The sequence below is a fragment of the Nothoprocta perdicaria genome, unplaced genomic scaffold (genome assembly GCF_003342845.1).
Source record: "Nothoprocta perdicaria isolate Ctin4 unplaced genomic scaffold, notPer1 scaffold_69, whole genome shotgun sequence".
Classification (NCBI taxonomy): domain Eukaryota; kingdom Metazoa; phylum Chordata; class Aves; order Tinamiformes; family Tinamidae; genus Nothoprocta; species Nothoprocta perdicaria.
Window position 1 is genome coordinate 1,394,529 of NW_020455965.1, and position 20,637 is coordinate 1,415,165.

At 36.2% G+C, this 20,637-nt stretch overlaps 1 protein-coding gene across 5 annotated transcripts in view; it reads right to left on the reverse strand.

Annotated features, from left to right (window-relative positions):
- Window positions 1–493: 493 nt before the first annotated feature.
- The window catches only part of EML1 (echinoderm microtubule associated protein like 1), a 113,037-nt gene continuing 92,893 nt past the window's right edge, over window positions 494–20,637 (reverse strand). For all 5 annotated transcript variants that reach the window (XM_026050423.1, XM_026050422.1, XM_026050421.1 and 2 more), the window contains 15 exons: window positions 19,145–19,214; window positions 17,448–17,558; window positions 16,000–16,095; window positions 15,340–15,474; window positions 13,768–13,867; window positions 12,371–12,525; window positions 11,042–11,167; window positions 10,652–10,783; window positions 9,378–9,445; window positions 8,090–8,178; window positions 7,495–7,592; window positions 7,284–7,371; window positions 7,009–7,104; window positions 2,203–2,333; window positions 494–1,941 (listed from right to left, as the gene is read on the reverse strand). In XM_026050423.1, coding sequence (XP_025906208.1) covers window positions 1,816–1,941; window positions 2,203–2,333; window positions 7,009–7,104; window positions 7,284–7,371; window positions 7,495–7,592; window positions 8,090–8,178; window positions 9,378–9,445; window positions 10,652–10,783; window positions 11,042–11,167; window positions 12,371–12,525; window positions 13,768–13,867; window positions 15,340–15,474; window positions 16,000–16,095; window positions 17,448–17,558; window positions 19,145–19,214 — 1,621 coding nt within the window. In that variant the 3' untranslated portion in view covers window positions 494–1,815. The remainder of the gene's footprint in view (window positions 1,942–2,202; window positions 2,334–7,008; window positions 7,105–7,283; window positions 7,372–7,494; window positions 7,593–8,089; window positions 8,179–9,377; window positions 9,446–10,651; window positions 10,784–11,041; window positions 11,168–12,370; window positions 12,526–13,767; window positions 13,868–15,339; window positions 15,475–15,999; window positions 16,096–17,447; window positions 17,559–19,144; window positions 19,215–20,637) is intronic.

Consider the following 20,637-nt stretch of genomic DNA (forward strand, 5'->3'; position numbering starts at 1 on the left):
GGAACTCTTGCAATGAAGATAACCCTCTGCAGTGGCCTGGCATCCCTCTGCCAACAGTGTCCTCAGCAGACCATCATATGTAGTACCAGGAGGTGGAATCAGGAAAGGCCGTAGCTGAAAGCAACCCTTGCTTGGCTGTTAAGAAGACTGAGGTTTATCCACCACGTATGCATTAGCGTTTATCCACATGCCTGAAATTATGTTCCCCCAAATTTACATTTTATCCCTAAGTATTTGCACAAATGCATCTCATTCAAAGAGTCTTAGGTGTCTTATTCAAAATTCACAAATGTGCCTCACTAGGTAACGTATCTATCAGACAGCAATTTTTTTCACATCGAAAGTAATCTATTAAATTGCACAGGAAGAACACATTAAAAATTCACTTTAATACATGTTTATTGGTGTCCTGCACTTTCAGTGTAGCAGGATGGAGATGTAATAAAAAAGTTCAAAATTTATTGGTTATGTTTCATTTCAATCACTCTAAACAACCAGTGCTTTAGAGTCCAATGAATTAGCGCTTACTGTTCATTACAACCAAAATTTTAATATTATCTTTCTTCGAGTCTGCTTAGAACTCCTCTGTTTTAAAATTCTTCAGATACATTCGTCAAAGTAAACAATACATTTCAATCTGTGTCACAATCAACATTGATAAGGCCTTCTTAACCATTTTATACCACCTCCACTATTACTTCATTGCAAAACACAATCTTATTTCATACTATAAATATCCATCCATGCACAAAACACAGGGGCCAGAAGTTACACATTAATGTCTCATGTAGACTTCCAAGACTTCTTTTACCCTCTGCAGGTTTATGGTACACTTAAAAAGATATCTTTAGACTTGGTCTACTTGGTCTTAAAATACAAATATACAATATCCGTAAGCATAAAAAAGTAAAGCTAGATTGCCTTACCATTTGTTATGAACTGCTAAAATCTTATACATGTACAATATAGTATCATGCTGATTAATATACATATTAGTTAAATACACCAATAATGGGGATGTGGTCAAGTTGTTTTGCTTTGTTCTGAAATAAGAAATTGTTCATATTCAACTAAAAAGGTTTTGATTTAAACTTGTGGAGTACCTGAACCACAAACATCTGTAACCCCTGCTGAGATATTCCGGTTAAACTAGGGCATAATCTGCTGATTTGCTGATTTCAAAGGGAATAAAACTCCTCACAGGTGATATCTAAGGTGTGCTATTCCCAAGAGAATGCAAATTTACTAAAATTCACATTTTCAGATCTAAAACATGTTAATTTCTGCATCTTTCAGCTTGATTTATACCTTTTGTATCAATTCATCATCTTTCACCAGAAGTGATTCAGTACCTCAGTGTTGCCATAGGTTTTTCTAAATGAATAGATATACAGTACAAAGTGTAGATAGTGAAACAAATAAGCACATATATACAGTCTTTGAAAGGCATTTTTGTGACCATTGTAGCAGTGTTTATAGAAAATATTTAAGATAGTCACATTCTGATGATACCACTGTATTGCAAACTGTCAAGCCACATCTTCATATTAAACTTGTACTGCATTGTATATTGTACAACAAAAGATAAAACAATTATTCTTAAGGTGTGACACAATGGAAGAAAAAAAAAATACTAGACTGAGTAATGTAACCAGCACAGGGCTTATTTTTCCTGAGGTTTGTAAAAATTCTTTAAACAAAAATCACAGTGACCAGGCTAAACTGCAACCATACTGTTAAGTTTTAAATATACAGTTTATACAGAAGTTCTGTGCATGGTCGACTCGACTGTGTGTGTTCACGCTGAAGTTTGCTCTAAATGACTCGCCACTGCATGATACTTGTATCTTTTCCGCCGGTGGAGATGAGATGGGTGTCCTCACAGAGAAAATCTACATTAGTCACATGACTACTGTGTCCACCATACACATGGCTTGGAGCCTGGAAAACACCACATTAGTGAGAATATAAATTGTCATAAAATTTAACATTAGAGCGTAACATTCAAACTATGATGGAATAAAAACATGCACTTTAATCTCCTGAAACATTGTGATATTTAATCAAATTTAACATTTTGCGTTAGTGTCAATCAGCAATAACTAGCAGCCTTTATCCTGTAAGTAAACCTACTTATTTGTATGTAGGGCAAAAAATTCCCGTGTTAGCAAGAGTTACACGACTGATTTTTTTTAAACTTACCCTAAACTGTGAGCAGGGATATGAGAAGAGATGGACTTTGCCAAAATCATCCCCTGTTGATAGCAGTTTTCTCCCATGGGATCGACAGACAGCATTGATGTCTGTTCCATCTGAACCTTCAGGCCATACCCCTGAAATGTGGAGGGAATAATTAAAGGTTTCTGTAATGGAAATACAAGTGGTAGCTCAGGTTTTTGTTATAATTTGGATCAAAGATTACTTGTTAAAAAAATTAAAAACTTTAAAAACGACTATGGTTGGGTCAATATGTGTACTTAAGCTCCAGCAAAAGTCTAAACCCTAACAGGAAATTAAGCACAAAGAAATGCTTCTGTTTATTCTTTCTACTCAGCAAAGTGATTTTTACTTCAGGAAAGTATTCTGCTAAATTACGGTCATCTAGCTGAGTCTACAGGGATTTTTACATGGTTATGCAGAGAATTGATCATTACTGTTTTTATTCTTCCCTTCTGCTCCACACTACTATCAAATGACCCAACACACTTTATTCAAATTATTGCAGTCTAAAAACTTATCTAAAACAATTTAAAAATGTCATTCAAATAATAAATAGATCCCTCAAATACAAACAAAACATATTATAAAATCCTTAAATGGTTTTATTTTACTCTAAGTAATTCTCCTACTTACTCATGTCCTCAATTCCTTGCTGATCCTGCAGTGTTGTTCTAAAATTAAACTATATGCTTCTTGATACAAGGACAAATCTTTGTACCATATTTTAAAAGCTCCTCAACGTTTATCTGCTGAAATAGTACTGAAATCCAGCTCCTTATTGAAACTTCTTTTGTTTGTTTGTTTGTATACAGAGCTGGGCACTCTCCCCTCTGCTTACCCTACGCTCCAGCTAGATTCTGTCATTTGGACTAAAGCGAACCTCAGAATGGGAACCTGTCTTGAACTGTAGAATAGCACTTGCCATACATGGGGTTCCTCCCAAATATCATTTTTGTATGTTGTACATAAAAGTACAAAAGCACTGAAAGGCAATCATTTCATCTGCAATGATCTTTGAGGAATTACAAGTAATCAAATGAAACAGCAAGTATTGATTTGTGGAATGCCATTAATTCTCTTGACATCACGTATGAAAACACCTCTTTGCTGAATTAAGAATATAAGGCAAAAGGAAAAATGCAGGAAAAAAAAAAAAAAAAAAGAATGTGCAGGGGAGAAATACAGTACTCACAGCTAACATGGGGTTACGAATAGGGCACAGAAAAAAGAGACAGAAAGGCTGTTTTAAGTAACTGCTTTGTCAAAAAGGAAGCTGTACGAACACATCATGCCAGCTGAAAAGGGAGAGGAGTCTTCTCAAGAGGGCAATATGGAGGAAATGGTTTAAAAAACAAGATTTTCATGAACACATCATGCCAGCTGAAAAGGGAGAGGAGTCTTCTCAAGAGGGCAATATGGAGGAAATGGTTTAAAAAACAAGATTTTCATTCTGATATGGGAAAGAATCGTATCAGTTTACTTTTTTTCTCTGAGAATCTATGATCTTTCATAAGCGATTCCAGTAACCCACTATTCTCACTGTTGGTTTTTCCTAAAGGGTAAACTGAATGACTTTTGCTGAAAAATTAGTCCACTATTTTTTTGTTTGCTCCTGTATGGACATGCAAAAGAGATCATTTCTCTTATTTGCAGACTGATGCCAGTCTATTTTCTCCTTCTCTTCTCTAGAACTCATTCATTTACATCTTTTCCCCCAGAACAGTATTTACATGTATTATTATTCTTGCTACTCAACATTTAGACCACATTATCTGTTGGTTCAACGGATAAAACCCAGAAACAGTATTCCAGCTGTGACTGCAGCAGATACGGAGGATAAATGGACAATTACTTCACATTTTGTATGCCATCCTTTTCATTATATATCCTACTAATGCATCTGCCTTTTTCACAACAGCACAATAATGCTGCCTCATGTCTAGTTCGTTGGCAAGCATCTTTCTGTGCAGAACTGCTGTCTTGTCAGCTACCCTCCATTCTGTATCTGTGCAATTTGGCTTATGCTGCTTCACTGCATAACTTTCTATTTGTCCCCATTGAATCGCCTCCTTTTTTCATACCATTAGTCTGTCAAGAAAATTGTAACTGCTACTCCTGCAGCTTAATGACACCTACAGATTAAATAAACATACTGCTTTATCATCCATATTATTAATAAAGTATTTAAATAAAAATAATATTAAGTGTACAGCTTTCTAATTTGCTTTGCACCAGCTCAGCCTCAGAGCTTTCCTAGCTTGTTTGCAATGTGTTCTCAGGCTTTTCACAGCATCCTACATTTTTTCTTCTCTTGTCTGTCAACTCACATACATATTTTTCACATAGTGGACATGTGATATGACTTGGCGCCTTGTTGGGTAGCACCTGGATCTTTCAAGTGCATATAGATCAGGAAGTGTTTAATAGTCTTTTGTCCTGCAAGCTTACATGTGTTTACATCACTGGAATATTCTTCATTGAACATGTTTCCTTACATGCTGTTGACTTTTGGTTGAATCATTTCCAAATACTTCCAGGCTGACTAATCTGTTCCCATTCTTGAAGGCAGGTGTTCAACAGATCAGTGTTCGTTTTCCACCCAGCACTGATTGTGCTAAACTGAGAATGTTGGGCATACTCTTTACGATATCTAGCTAATATCTAAGAAAATGTCTCCAGTATCAGTCAGTCAGCAGCTGGTGAACATCCATTTACTGGATGCTTCACACCTTTGATGCTGTGGCTGCTTCTTCTTATCCAGTAGGGCAATCCTGGCAAGCACTGGACACTGCTCAAGGTGGCCGCTCAAAGGCTCTGGTGGGCTAACTGAAGAGTAGAGTGACCTCCAACTTCCATTACTGGACCAGCTTCCAATACAATTCCAACTTAGAATGTATGGACTTCTTCTATTTATGATTCTAGTCACTAGCTTTGTACTGTATCATCTCCATCCTGGCTCTAAATATATAGTCTACAGATATTGATTCATTCTTTTACATTCTTCCACTACCTTACACATTCTCTGTGAGGTCCTGAAAACAAGTCACTCACGGTCCTGTCATGACATCAAACAGTTGTTTTTACAATGCCATGAGGTTCATCCTACTCAGATATTTCGAATATATCTAACTCATTTTCTAAAATTCCTTCCCAACAAAAAGAAGAGAGATCTTACCCTTTTGGTGCTGGCACTAACTGCGCTAGCCATCACTCTGTAGAAGGCCATTTAATGAAGGTGGATTCAAAAAACACTCGCACACCTCTTGCCTTCTCCATGTCCTCGCTCTCTCCTCTGCATCTGAGTAGCAGACCAATGCTGCCCTTGGTCCTTCTGTTATTTCTGTACTTGTCACAAGCATGCAGTTATGTTTAGGTTTTGCTTATGTTTCCCCTTGGCTCTCCAGTACAGTTCCTACCTTCTGCAGTCCTCCTCCCTGTAGAAGAGGTCAGCATTCTTTAGCAAAGTTTCTCTCTTTCTGTCATTTCTATCTTTCCTCTGTGCTGGGAGAGTTTGTGTCCTTCATCTCATTTAGGGGAAATAACCATCTCTACAATTTCTTTTCTCCATCCTGAGGTCTTACTTAGCAGAATGTCCTTTTATTTACTTCACAGACTTGTCTCTAGCTTAAAAAAACTATAAAAAGTATATGATGCTTCCACATGTTCCTCACTGGCCCAGTAGAACATTTTGTTCTACAGTCTCACCCGAAAAGCTGATGATGATGCAGAGTGAAGGAAACTCCTCCTAGGTGCAACACCCTTCTCTTATGGCTCTTGATGTGTCAAAAGCAGCCTCACATTTTAATAGCACTATATTTTGCACAGGTTCAATTTATAAAGCATGGAATACTAACTTAAATATTTTCATCATTTCAGAATATCTGAGCCTTTACTGGAAAACCCCAAAATGCTGTGACTTTGTGAAACTGAGTCAGATAAACTCAAGCCCCAAAGATTAGAGGTTGGAATATATTCAACATTTCTACAGTGCCCTTCATCCCTCCTATGAGAGAAATACATTATGCATCCAGGATTTATTTTACTAAATCTGCATGTTTAGTAAGACCCTGCTAGCTTTGAATTTTACAAAATGCAAGTATTTCTACCTAAAATATTACTACCGCCACCCTGCCATTTAGGCCCTAGATATGTCCTTTCTGCCTCTTTCAAACATCTATTGCATCTTTCCTACTTGAAACATGGCTGAAAGTCTCCTTTGTTTACTGTTTATGCTAAAACAGGCTCTTTAAACTTCTGCTTTACCTTCCTAACAGTTTGATATTTTGTTGGATGTGTTCCTGTTTTTTTTCTATATCTTTCATCTCATTTAATTATATTAAACATATCATCTCAAAGTCCATTACAAGTGTTTTTGTGATGGAAGCTCTTATATTAACTGTGCAAACACAAAGTCCAAGAAAAACTGGTTCTCACAGGGAAATTTGGTCCAAATGTCGCACAAATAAATTATACGAATTCCATAGAAATGGAACTTCCATACAAGTTTCACCTAAAGAGATGAGAAGCCTTTCTAGTGTGACAGAATGGGCAGCTTGTGACTCTTTCCCTGATTTCCACTTTTCTTGCAATTTCATATCTCTGTAGGTAGCAAGAATATATTAAATCAGAGCCTTTCTGGATTGAAATAAGAGGACAGATTGTGATAAAAATGACATAACAGAAGTTCTCTATTTTTCCCTGAAATATGAATAGTCATGTTTCATTAAAAAAAAAAAAAAAGGTATTAGTTAATAGCAATTATAAGAGCTTGTAAGAGCTTGTACATACCAAAAACATGGAATCCTAACGTACAGGTGTAAGTAGCCCATTCTATATCTCGAGTTGTTTCAACACTCACTACTTGTTTACAAGCAGAGGGGATCCCTATAAAAGAAAAAAAGCACCACAACATTTTTGATTTTAAAGATGCAAAGGCTTTGATTGTACCAGATGAATTAAAACATATGGTCTCTCTTTGCAATTTTAGGGTCTCATTTAAATTTTAAATCTGAATCAGCCTGCCTAAAATCTGCACAAAAGGACAAAATATATTTGTTACTCACAATATAGGATTTCATAGTCCCCTGAATTAGACACAAGATATTGTGAATTAACAGACCAATCCAAATGGGTAATAAAGCTGGAATGACCCTATGAAGAGAAGAATATTGTATTAGCTGTGCTAACAGAATCTCTCAACATAGCTGTGTTAATACAATTTTACAAAACATACTTGGTTGTTAACATTGAGCACGGAGAAAAAAGGTCACTTACTGAGCATTTGCCAATTCGAGTGTACTTTCTTCCATTTTCACTTACACCGTATATATAAATACAGTTGTCATGGGAACCTATCGCTAAGAAGTTTCCATCTATAAATACAAAAGTGCATTGTAATTATTCTCGTAAGAAAGCATTGAAAATGATTTTAAAGAGTTATTTTATCACAATGGAAAGTCTTCTTAAATGCATGAATATTGAAGAAAATATGTAATTTTTTCTTTTATAGTTACAAGCTGATGTCTGTTTCAATATCATAAATAGCAGTTTTATGGGACAAATACTGCTTTTAAAGACATCTAGCAGTCCTGGAAGCAGCTCCTGTCAATTTATGGCAAGCCCAATTGCAACAACATGCACAGTTTGCTTTTCCCTCCCCATTCAACCATGCTGCATATGAGGGTGAAAATGGAAAATAAGAACAAAAAAAACCAGAGCAGAAGACCCACTCCTTGTTGCCAGTGTTTCACCACAGACTTATTTTCATCTTAAATATGGCAAATGGGGAATGATTTTAAAGCAAATAAACCCCCAAATTAATAAGAAATTCAGCACTTCTTTTTCAAGCAGCTATTAAACTCTCGCAAACCTGGTGAGTAACGCATCACAGACAGCTGTTCGTTCCCATCTGTGTGTACAGTGACCAAGTCTTTTGTTTCTGTGTCAAACACAAACCACCTGTTGTAAATATAGAAAGAGGCCAATAAATCATTCCATAAGGAATTCAGTTCTGCTGCACTCTTGACCAACTTTTCTTCTGTCAAAATAGCAACATTGCATAAGTTTTTCCACCACAAAGAAAAACAGCAACTGCTACTCGTTTCAGCTTATTTTGTACATTAACAGAAGGGTGATTTCCTTCCAAAAAAGGTCTTTAAAAAAAAAAAATTCAGACACTGACCCCAATATCATTCTTGAGATTGTATTTTGTTTTACCATGTGTCATTAATTATAATAAAGTATGAATTATATATAATTAGCCTTCTCCTTTAAGGTTTCTCTATGCTATGCTGACATTTAAATTGATGCCTATATTAATTCTCAGAGCAACAGAAAAGAAGAGCAAGAATCAGAACTGCTTTATCTTAGAATTAGAACACATTGATTTTTCTAACAGGAAGGTTTGCTTTATTTATTTATTTATAATTCATTAATGAATCGAAGTGTTTTCAATACTGACAGCAAAGTCTGCCCTCAGGTGACATTAAAGGAAAGGACAAGACCATGGTCCAAACTCTAGGCAATTAAGACCAAACCTACAGATCTGCCAGTGATCCACTATGCGACAAAAGTCTCGATTTTCCCTGTAAAATGCAGAAAATTGTTACTGCTTTTCTCCTTGTTTTTGTCCATTTTCAGGCAGAACAAGTCTCTTAATATGTGTCTTTACCATGCCTAATACTGGGAAATTTGCCAAAAGTCTGTTAAAGCCCCTGGATATTACTGCATTTGAGATAATAAACCACTTATTAGCTTTTCAAATGAACACCCTTTTCCTATGTGATTTCTTCTGTGCTGCCCTGTGGGCCTCAGGGAAACTGTGTGCACATCTGCAAAGTCAATCCCTTATGCACCTTCAAACTCCTCCTTGAAGCTCTCCTTTGCAACGGTACACATAAAAATTTAACATTTAAGTCACTGGCTTGGTGACACCACCATTGATGGCACATGGTCTTACTGCTGACCTAGTTCCTGGCCAGTGAACACCTTCTGGTCTCAGGCTGTCCCCAGGGTAGGGACCTTCTCCCTGTTGCGTGTTCATGCTCTGTTCTCCTCACTCAGCTCAGTGGCTGCTGCTCCAAGGACAGGGTTTCCTTAGGCAAGGAAAAACCCTGCACTGCTTCTTGGTGCCCCTGCTGCAGCCCTGTGCCTCTTACCTTCCCGTTAGTGTCCCTACTGCCACGACGGGTGCCGAAGGATGAAAACCTGAAGACTGGGCTGGGTCCTGAAACGTTGCAGAAGGAAACACACATTGTTCATCACTTCAGTTCATTACAAAAATCAATTTTTCTTGAGGAACAGATTTTTTTAAAAATATAACTTGAGAAAAAAAAAATAAGCTCATTCAGACATTACTCAATAGAGTTTTCCTCTGCACAAGGCCCCTGATCTTTTCTGCACTATCTTACCAAAAAATAACTTGGCAAGCGATTTCCTAGCAGTAACATTGGCAAAAGCAGCTTCTCAACAATTCACAAACAAGACAAAAACAGTTTACTAAATTAGAGCTGACCTAAGAACTAAGTACCAGAGCTGCAGTTTACCTACTGTCAAGAGGGCATGTGAGTGTGTTATTCAACAGAGTTATGCATTACTTTGCATGGAGGGATAAAGTGTAACTTCTACACACACAGCAGACTTTTTCAGCACCGGCCAGTTGAAGCTTAGTGGGAGATTAAGGACATGAATTGGGTTTCTTATTTAGATTTGCAATATCGAGACATTAACAGTCCCTTTTGGGGGGGAAAAAAAAAAAAGAAAAGAAAAAAAGAACCAGTATTGTACTACATAGAGAATTACAATGTTTTTCTTGCCATTTAAATGTATACCAATGAGAAAATATATAAAAAGTGCATTTTCTCTGCAATGTGTTACAGCTACCCAGAACCCTGTGCTGCATGTCACAGAATAAAGTCCCAGAATAAATAACTTTTTTTTCTGATATATGCCAAAAATAGTTTTGAAATGCAAGTAGAAAATCAAGTAATACAGTGCACAAAAATGTCTATGCTATCTTGTCTTTCTATATTCTAAAACAGCGCCCAAATTGCAGACATTTTAGTAAATTTACTTAATTTTTTACTTTAATTTTACCAGTCCTAGTAGTAGATAGAGGGGCGTTCTTAATTTTAAACGAATTATTAATTTCAAATAGTTACTAACTTCAAAGAAGTTTCATAGAATTTTTAACCTCTGAGACTTGTATATAAAAGTTTGAAAGTGATGATTATTTATTTAAAATAATTTTCTGCTAGTGCATGTAATAATCAAAGATTGATGATAGCATTGCTAGGTACTGATGCTAGATTAGTAGTGTAAGAGTTTGCAAATGCTCCCTTGAGTGGCCTAAGTGCAAAAAATACAAAACAAAAAAGCAAATTAATTGAGAACTTGTCTAAGAAGAGTGGAGTTTTGTTTAATAAACACATACATCTATAATCTTGTTCCAAATAGGACGATGAGAAGTAGCATCCCAGAGGGTGATGTGTTTGTCGTGTCCACAAGTGAAGAACTGAGGTTTAGAGGAATGGACTGCAAGTCCCCAAAGCTCATCAGTGTGACCCTACATGAACAGAAATGTTTCTTAACAGGGTGGACAGCAGCAATGAAACTAAACACATTTAAGCAGGATTAAAATAAGAAAATTATATATTAAAGCACTACAAATACATTGCCTTGGATAGACACATATTTTTCATAATATTCATTGCCAAAAACCTCGTAATGATAAATTTTACAAATTCACATTTATGATGCTTGACTTTAGCCAATACTTCTACGTACAAAGAAACAGAAATATTCAAGTAAGGCAGCGACTTACCTGGGTAATTGGGAAAAAATCTCCAGACAGCGTTCCCTGTAGAACAAAGTTTCTAGTGGTTCCTATTAACACAACATCACCTTTTCCCTCTGCTACTGTCCTTATTGGACCAAACTTCTCTGGAATCTGTGTTCGTAAGAGACAAACAGATAGATAAGTCAGATTAGAAGATGACTTGTCTGTGTTAGCATTTTTTTAAAGACATGTAGTCTAACAAGTACATTTTAACAGAAATTGTACAGAGTTGAGAAAAAATATGTGAATATATATTCATGGCTTTGAGAAGTTTATAACTTGCATCAGCTTAATAATTGTCTTTATAACATTGCAAGAAAAAACATCCTTATCCATGGAACATTCCACATGTACAGATAAGCTAAGTATTCCAGCAAGCAGAAAAGTTACAGTTTCTTCATGCTGTACTAACGTCATCATATTTTAATTACAACCTTGATACTAGACTAAGTATTTCTACTAGGAGGTAGGGGCAAGGCTTTATATCACTAGGGCTTTCCTCCAAGTGACGCTCCTCTAATTGCCCCCCAGTGTCTGGAACACTCAGAACAAAGCTCCAATTTAAAGCTCAACAGAAGATAAGAAATTTAAAAGAACAAACAAAACCACCACAGGAAAAAATAATGAAAAAGAAAGCAATCATGTTCAAAGGCCACGGTTAGAAAAAGGACACAAATATGTATTTGTGCCGTGGTAAAAAAATAAATTACTGAAAATAACATGCCATTCCAGTTGTAAGTATATTTGGAATGTTTTGTAATAGATAACTTAGTTGAAACTCCTCCTCAGAGTTTTACACTGATTATACAATTTCATCCAGTATGTAAAGCATCATATATTCCCATCTAAACAAAGTCAACTTTAAAATTCAAGTTCAGTTGTAATAGAACTGATTTTAGGAATTTATTAAATGAAAAAAAAAAGTAACAGAAAAATATATGGAAAAAAGTGATTAAAAATGATATTATTCAAATAATGAAATAAAATAATTCAAATACTGTCATAATACTGTTGTATCTTAAGCAAAAACTGATCTGACATGATCAATTGCAAAAATGAAGAAAGAATACAAAAAATATCATCAGAAGATATGTTTTCCAAGTCAAATAGATCTTAAATTTAAAATACTATGTAAAGAATAGCCTATCACAAAAATGACCCGATTACTCAAAAGGTACTATAGTATTGATTTTCTTTCTCACAAAGTTTATTTCTAAAAAAAAGCCTAAAACAAAACAAAAAAGTAAGAATGTCAGCTTAAAAGATAGCTAAAATCTCCTTTTGAGTAACAGAGTAAAAGATAGGTGCCATCACCTCTGTTTTGTGAAGCTTTTGGTAATTTCCATTCCAAGATATTAGCTTCCGATCTTTTCCACCTCCTGATACTAGGGTGCCGTCTCGCAGCATACAAAGGGCAAAGATTCCACCTTCATGCGCCCCTTGAACTGCGTGGCTTATTCTATTGGTACCTGGATATAGGGAGAAAAATATGTTACTACTGAAATATTTGACTTAATCGTTCATTGTCCACTTTGTTTTATGTATCTCTTTTTATTTCTCTATGTGTCAAGCTTTATATCTAAAAATGAGGAGGGCAAGTATTGAATATTGCACCAAAATGGTCAGTTCCACAGAACTGGATTAGTATATCTCTAAAATATATTACTTTCCAATTAAAAAAACGTACATTTATTCACTTAAAATCTGCCTATATAGGGGTCTCTGATGCCCTGTCAGGAGGCACTGACCCACTCTCTGAGAGGCCTGATCTTATTATTGGGAAGGCAGGAGGCCAAGGAGAATTCACAAGGATGAAGCTCATTGCTGCAAGTGCTTCCTTAGTCTCACAGCACCTTCAGGTCACCTATGTCAATAAAGGTATGTCTAACTTGAGAATCATCATGATTATGAAGTATAAAGAAAAAAATAGTAGTGATTCTATAGTAGAAGCACGCACCTTGAATCAAAGCCTGACTGACTTCATGTTTAGCTCAAGTAAAAGATTGACATTAGTTAGGAAACAAGAACTACTTTTTCCTTTAAAATTGCTTTTGATTTACCTATGGATATATTGTGTTAGCTACTACTTCATAACCTAAAAAGAAGTTTTTGCTAAGGGTCTTCTGAACATGTGGAAACAGCCCTCACTTGAATATAGAGCACTGACTCAGAAGAGGCAAAAACTTAGTAAAATATGCCATATTAAGAGAAAAAAAAAACCCAAAAAACCCACCAAAGAACAGAATCCCAAAATCACAGAATGGTTGAAGTTGGAATAGAGTTCTAGAGATCATCCATCCAACCCTCTGCTCCAGCGGGGACACCCAGAGCACGTGGCACAGAGTGGTAATCAGGTGGGTTGTGAAGATCTCCAGAGAAGGAGACTCCACAGCCTCCCTGGGCAGCCTGTTCCAGGACTCTGTCACTCTCACAGTGAAGAAGTTCTTCCTCACATGGAGATGGAATTTCCTATGTTTCAATTTGTGCCCATTAGCCCTTGTTCTTTCACTAACCACCACTGAGAACATTTCTATCCATCCCGAAAGAACTGACAGAGGCAAAGAGATCTCGCAACATACAAGGGATTCACTTTGTTTTCCAGGGAAAAAAAAAAAAAAGAAAAGAAAAAGCAGAACACATTCCTAAAATGGGATTACAATCACACAAAAGTTCAGCCTTATAATAAGGTTACACAATGAATCTTGTCTTACCTTTCCCCCAAACCAAAATGTTTCCACTGGAATCTCCTGTAATAGTATCACCATTTTCAGAGAAGGTCACACACAAGACAAACTTTGGCTTCTCTTGTTTCTGTATGGTTATGAAAAATACACACTCAGAGCAACACGCAGCACCATTCATTTTAACTGTATTCACCTGAGAAATTTAGGCTTTCACAGTTCCATCATTACTTAAATATCTACACAGGAGTTAACCTCTTTCCTATGGTGCAAACAGTTAAACTAGGCAAAGGTGAAAGAGGCATGAGTGAATCTTGGGGTCCCAGTACTGCACCCAATGCTGCATGTTACAGCTGCAAGTGAGATGAGCTGCCAGCATTTAACACAAGACCAAGAAAGTCTTGTGTTATATATTCTCAATCCTCAACTCCCTCTTAACCCCAAAGGCTCAAAGCAGTGGAAATGACCAGCAACGCAAACAAACCTTATTAGTATTTTGTTCTCCAGAGATTCTAGGAGGAGGACTACTACTCTAATCCCTACTAGAGAGTTTGGCTGCAGTGTAAATCAACTTTGGATTGACTGCTAAATTCAGAAGTGGAAATGTTGCTTTGAGACCCTGCATTGAAGATACTGGCAAGAACAAAACAAAGAAGTGTGTGAGAGGATAAATATGTTCCCTATCTAGTAGCTTCTAAGGACATTATTTACAATGTTTGCTGAACAGTAAATTTTATGGTTTCCTTTCTCCCTTAAACTATCTGGAACTAGTTATTAACTAGGACCACCACAATTTTGCATTTACAACAACCATATGGCATAATAACTCCATAAGAGTAGCAGAAATCTATCCAGCTGTTTAGAAGATAGGAATGAATGAAAACTAAAATGAAATAAAACAAAATTCAATGCGTTATGTCAGTATCTCATCTGCGTTTCACACAAAATACATAAGCTGACATTGCAAAGTGGTTGTTTTGACTGTACTTGCAAGTCATGACTCCACAAGCAAATAGCTAACTAGATCCTGCTGCAGTTTTCTGCAGTCGTTGCAAACATTTCCCTTTTGCACATGTAAAGCTGTAAAGCTTAGTCTATATTTAAGAACAAACCCAAATCAAGGCCTTGAAATTAAAATGATATTTAGCACACGCTGGCTCAGTCTGTATTTGAATTACATATGTATATGCATCTGAGCAGAACAGAGGAAGAGAAAATTCATATTCACATAATTTTTAATTGACTTGGATGGGACTTTGCAAGTATTTCTTCTGACAAAGAAAAAAAAGACATATTTTTCTTTCTATATTTTTAACCTGAGGTGAGCATAGAGAGTTTTAATGTAATTTTCTCTTGCTGAGGAGCAGTATAGAGAATATAAAAAAAGTATATAAGGAACAAATTGGGAACTATCCTTTCAAATGTCACTGTGGCAAACCACCAAAAAGTTCCCTGTGATATGCCAAGAATGCTATTTGAATTTTTGTAAAAATGCAAATTTAATAACTATATTTTTGGAGTGATTCAGATATTATTAAGCCTTATTTCCACATGACTGTGCCATTATGATAAGCATAAAATTAAGGAAACAGCTTATTTTACCTCAAATAATCCTTGTTTTTTAATGAGGGAATTGCCTTCTAGTGTCCAAAAATAAAGATGTGATTTTCCACAAGTAACTATTATATTTGTGTCAGTGGGGTGAAAATCTGCAGCAAATACAGCTTCATTAGAGCACTTGGAAGAGAAAAGAAAAACACTGTATCAAAATTTTAAATTCAAAGAGAAAAACAATATATAAAGGTTTTTCAAGCTATATGAAAAACTACATATATAAGAAAAATACTGAGCCATTCATTTATTATTGTAGACTGGAATATTTTGGCACAAGACTTTGAAGTAAAAAGACTGAAAAAAATTTTTTTTTAAAGTGAGTATCAACATTTATCCTTCAAACGTATGCCTGATAAGGAAAGGGTGATCCATATGAAATACAAGATTAATTTAACATGTTTCATTGCTGCACATGTTATCATTACTTTCCAGAGTTTTCTAATAAATTCTAACATGACTACAACAGCAGAAAAGTTGTTAGGACAATCTTAACAGCAAGAGGAAAGAATCCCTTTTATCCAACTCTTTGCCTTTTATAAAATGAAAATGTTGAAAAGGCACAAGAAGTTAAATATTGACATTTTATGACAGGAAATCCAGATCCACATAGAAGCAAGTAGCAGTCCACAAAATATCTTATTGCAACACCTTGACATCTGCCAGCTTTTCTTCTTTCTGCCAGTCCCACACAGAAAGCACGTGGTCATTCGAGTCATCCACTGAGCACAGGCTACTTCCTCCATTCTAAAGCAAAACATGGAAAATATTAATGCATCCGTAAGCCAATATTAGAAAAATGAAAATACCTGTAAAAATAAATACTTTTCATAGGTAAAAAGGACATATTTATTGGTTTTTTTTTTAGTTATCACATAGACTCTCATGATATATTGGACCTGATATATAGCACCTATATATCTCATGATATACAGCATCTGATTGGATCATTAAAAAATAGGGCTAAAAAGGGGACACAGAGAGGTATTCTTTCAGCAGAGACTGTGGAAGACTGGAAAACCATGGACTGTGAGGAATGAGGTAGGTACCTCTTTTTAAACTTTCAGTGATGTAACTTCCCCAGGCAATCTACATACCAGTATACTACTAAGAAAGTTTTTTCCTGGTGACTAAACTTAACTTCTTAATTGCAATTTAAAACAGTCACTTCTTGTTGGATCCACTATGGACATAGGGAATATTTTTTCCTCACTCCTGCTTTCTCATGGCCTCCGTCAAACCTTAATAATGTCCTCCATTATCAAGTATGCCATTCCCCATTTGGGAAGATATTTACAGATATTTATCTCGTTATTCCAAATGTTGGTGGAAACTTTCACTGAAGTAAATTTTGGCTGTGAAAAATTCATCCTTTTTGAAAATGCTTTTTTGATGACTGGAGTAAATCATCACAGCTAGTGGGTTCTTATACATTCTCTCTATACATAGAATTTCTAGGTTTCTGTGTGTCAACTTCTAAACTCACATTTCTATATGTGACTTGCATGCCTCTTGTGTTATCTTTTTTATCTCCCCTATAGACCACAGTTTGAAGAGTGCTGACAGAAGGCCAATAAGAGAGCATTCAGGTTCTCAACAGTCCTTTATCCATAAGCTTTTTGCTGCTTTTGGACAAAATATTTTACTACTTCTATGCAAGCCTGATTTTCTAAATCCCAAATCTGGGATATATACCATCATAAAAGGCCATTTTTAGATACAATGCACAGAAAAAAATAGCTGGAGAAATGGAACAGTTCTTTCTTCTTTTTTAAGGAAGAAATGTAACAAAAAGATTAAAGAGATAAAGGAAAGATAATGAAATTTCTTGAATATAAGTACCTGTACCATTGTCTGTCCCTGAAAAAATTAACAGCAATTTATGGTATGCATAAGATAGAATTCTGAGACTATTGCTAACTTTTATAATATAAACAGTCTGAGCTTTCAAGCCTTCCTCTTCTAAAGACGAAGCTGAGAGAAATGATGCTGTGAAAGCTAAGGAAAACAAAAAGCTTGACCAAGGAAGCTAAATCTGAAAGACTTCCAAGATCTGCTTGGTTCACATTCTTAACATGTCTGGGTATTCATTTACTTACAGATTTGGAAAAAGCAATGCAAGTGACAGCGCGGTCAAAAAACCCCATTCCAATGACATGCAGCGTATTCAGAGTAACAGAGTCCCAGACACGTACATGTGGTGGTAATTGCTATAAAAATAGACACAGAAATAACAGTTGAACCAATGCTGTAAAAAATATCAAGAGTTAAAAAAAATGCATCCAAGAAATATTTAAACTCAAGGCATGAATGTTATCGGGACTTCCCCGGAATGGCTGTTCAAGTGCAGATTGCTGCAAATGAGAGCTTTGCTTAGGGCCAACATCGGAGATTGAATATTCAGAGCATTTCAAGTCTCACTGACAGTTGCTAATGGAGTCAGTGGGTACTGAGACATGTTTCATTACATGAAAATTGGTCATAAACTGGTGACATGGGACGCAGGGTTAGTCCAGGATTATCTGTTTAACTCACAACAAAGAAGATAATTCTGCTCAATGTCAAACATCAAGGACATAAAGTACATTAAGAATTTCTAAAGTGTAAATAATTGCAAAATTATGAAAATGATCATGGAAATGTTTGTATCTTCAGATTCTTCCTTGCAATCGTAGTCAGAATCAACTTTTCTTTTTAAACATGAAACACAAGGTATGTATCATTTGACATACACAGCCCCAGAGCACTACCCTATGAGATTTTTGTGGTTCCCCTTCTCTCCATCCCAAACTCTGACTTCTGTAAAACAGAGATTCACCATGAAGACAGAAATGCTTCTCAAATCCACTAGAGGGCAATCCCAGAAAGCACATGTTGATTAAGTGTTATATGAAAGCAGTTAGGAATTTAGAGCTGGATGTTCAAAATTTGCAGGAAAAAAAGCAAAGGACAAATTTTATTTCCTTTTCCCCCTGCCCTTTCAAATGAAACTAATAAAAGGTTTATTGCAATACCTGAAAGAAAGCAGCAGCCATCAGTCTTTCTCTCCCATTGATTATAAGTAGGGAAATTGCCCTTAAATCAAAACCATCCCAGTACCTCAGATATGTGACTGAGATTCATTTACAAGCAGTCAGCACATTGATAATCCTATTTTTAACCCTTGCTTGTAAGTCTTTGATGACATCTACCAAAAATTTTCCAATAGCTTGGCCACAGAATCAACTGAGCAACTTTTCTCCTTCCTTCCTTCCTGCCTGCCTGCCTGCCTGACAATTTTTTCTTTCTTATTGAATTCCTATCCTACAACCAGGCTTTACAACAGCAAGAACAGGAAATGATTTATTTTTCAGCAAATAACCTTAAGCCATTCTTATTTGTACTTTGTTTGTGGTATTTGTGGTCAGAAATGAACTTCTTATGGTCCAGTGAAATGTCCTCTGTTGCTGCTCCTTTTCTTTCCCTACTCCCTACCCCTCCCTCTCAGTTTTCCCCACTGGTGTTATCCTTTCATGCTCTCTGTGAGACCAACTCCAAAGCTACCTTAGGTCTGGGTAAGCAACAGAACAAGAAATGACCGAGTGATCTTCACAGTGGGACTGGTATAACGGTATACCAGTGGTATACCATTATATGGTATAATGGTATAATATGCATTCTCACGCGAGTTTGTGCTCATTCCTGACATTTAAGACCAGTAACTGCAATATGAAAAGTATATATCTTTTGACAAGGTATTCTTGTGAAATGAAGAAATATATGTCATATGTTATACATCAGCAAAGGGGTCACTCACTTTTCCATCTTTGGATGTACCTGCAACTTGACCTGTTGCTATAGTGATCCTATCAGGATGGACAGCTAGGCTGGAAAAGAAAAACAAGCAAAGGTCAAACTTCAAGCCGCTGATTATATTTTCCATTATACTTTTGCTTCAGTCTGTAATAGCCTTTTGTCATAAAACACATAAGAGACGTGCAAACATTTTACAGACCTATAAGCAGAACTGAGAAACCATTTTTTCATGTTCTTATTCAACAAACTGTTCCCTTACAAAGCAAGCAGTGATATGTATAAGCCTCAACAGCTATTCAAACCAGCACCAGTGTTACGTATGTTGGTATTCACTTCATCTAGATTTAAATGACTGCCACATACAGGGAGTGCACAGCTGAGCTGATTATCTAACTTCAGATAAGCCCTATCAGGGTGGGTAGAGATCTGCTCAGTACAGCCCATGCGGCCCAGCCAACAGCCCCCAGGCCAAGCATACACATCTACTCAGAGGACAAAATGCTCCCTCGGCTCTATTGACCAAACAGGCTGGGTCTCTATACAAACTTATTTATCTGGCTAAGATAGACACCCGCAATCACAGAAAATGATTCCCATCAATGGTATTTTTCCAGAGCAGGATGGCAGTTATTAAAGTCTGAGCTTAAAAAAAAAAGTTCATCTTCTTCTCCCTAATTTTAAAGGTAAAAAAAAAAATCTTAAATAAGAACTAAGGCGAAAAAGATCAGAACTAGGGTATAGAAATTACATCATCTGATTCCCAGAATCAAGACTGAGATTTATAAAACTATGTAAACAATAATTAATGCCTCCAAGAAAATATAATCTCAAATTTGTATTTAAGTAATGCCTGCAGTAAATTCTATCTGAACTCTTTTTTCAAGGTAGCTATTTTTCATATAATTCTAGAGTGCTGTTCAAAATGAACAGTGGCAATAATTCATTTGGCTTTTTCATGCAAAGCTGCATGCTCTTCCTAAACCTGACTGCTCTCAAATATCTACAGAGCAAGAAAATTTGAAAGAAAGAAATGAAATGGAACAGGTCCAAGTTAAAATCACCCTGTAAAACAACTAGATTGTACGAACAATCTGATTTAATGAAACATGCTCACAGTGCAATCAGATTTGATTATCACTTCTATTTTTGGCTTTCTTAGACAACAGGTGTTCCATAATGGCTAATCTAAAGAAGGGTTGTCAAACTCATTTTATACATTAGGGCCCATCGGATAATCCTGGTACTTGTTGGAGCTACACTCAACAAGTAGGCAGTACTGTCAAGATAAACCATATGTTCATTTATATTATGTTTACCACAACTGCTATTTTCTGACATCTACCATCCTCTAAGCTTGAACACAGATAACCACTTTGGAGCCCAGGCTGGCATGTCTGCATGACATTAGGCTGTACAAGCAAACCAGACCGCTCTGGACCAGTTTGCAGGGTGTCTGCCGTCATGCAGACAGGCCTAAAGACTTCCAGGAAGACT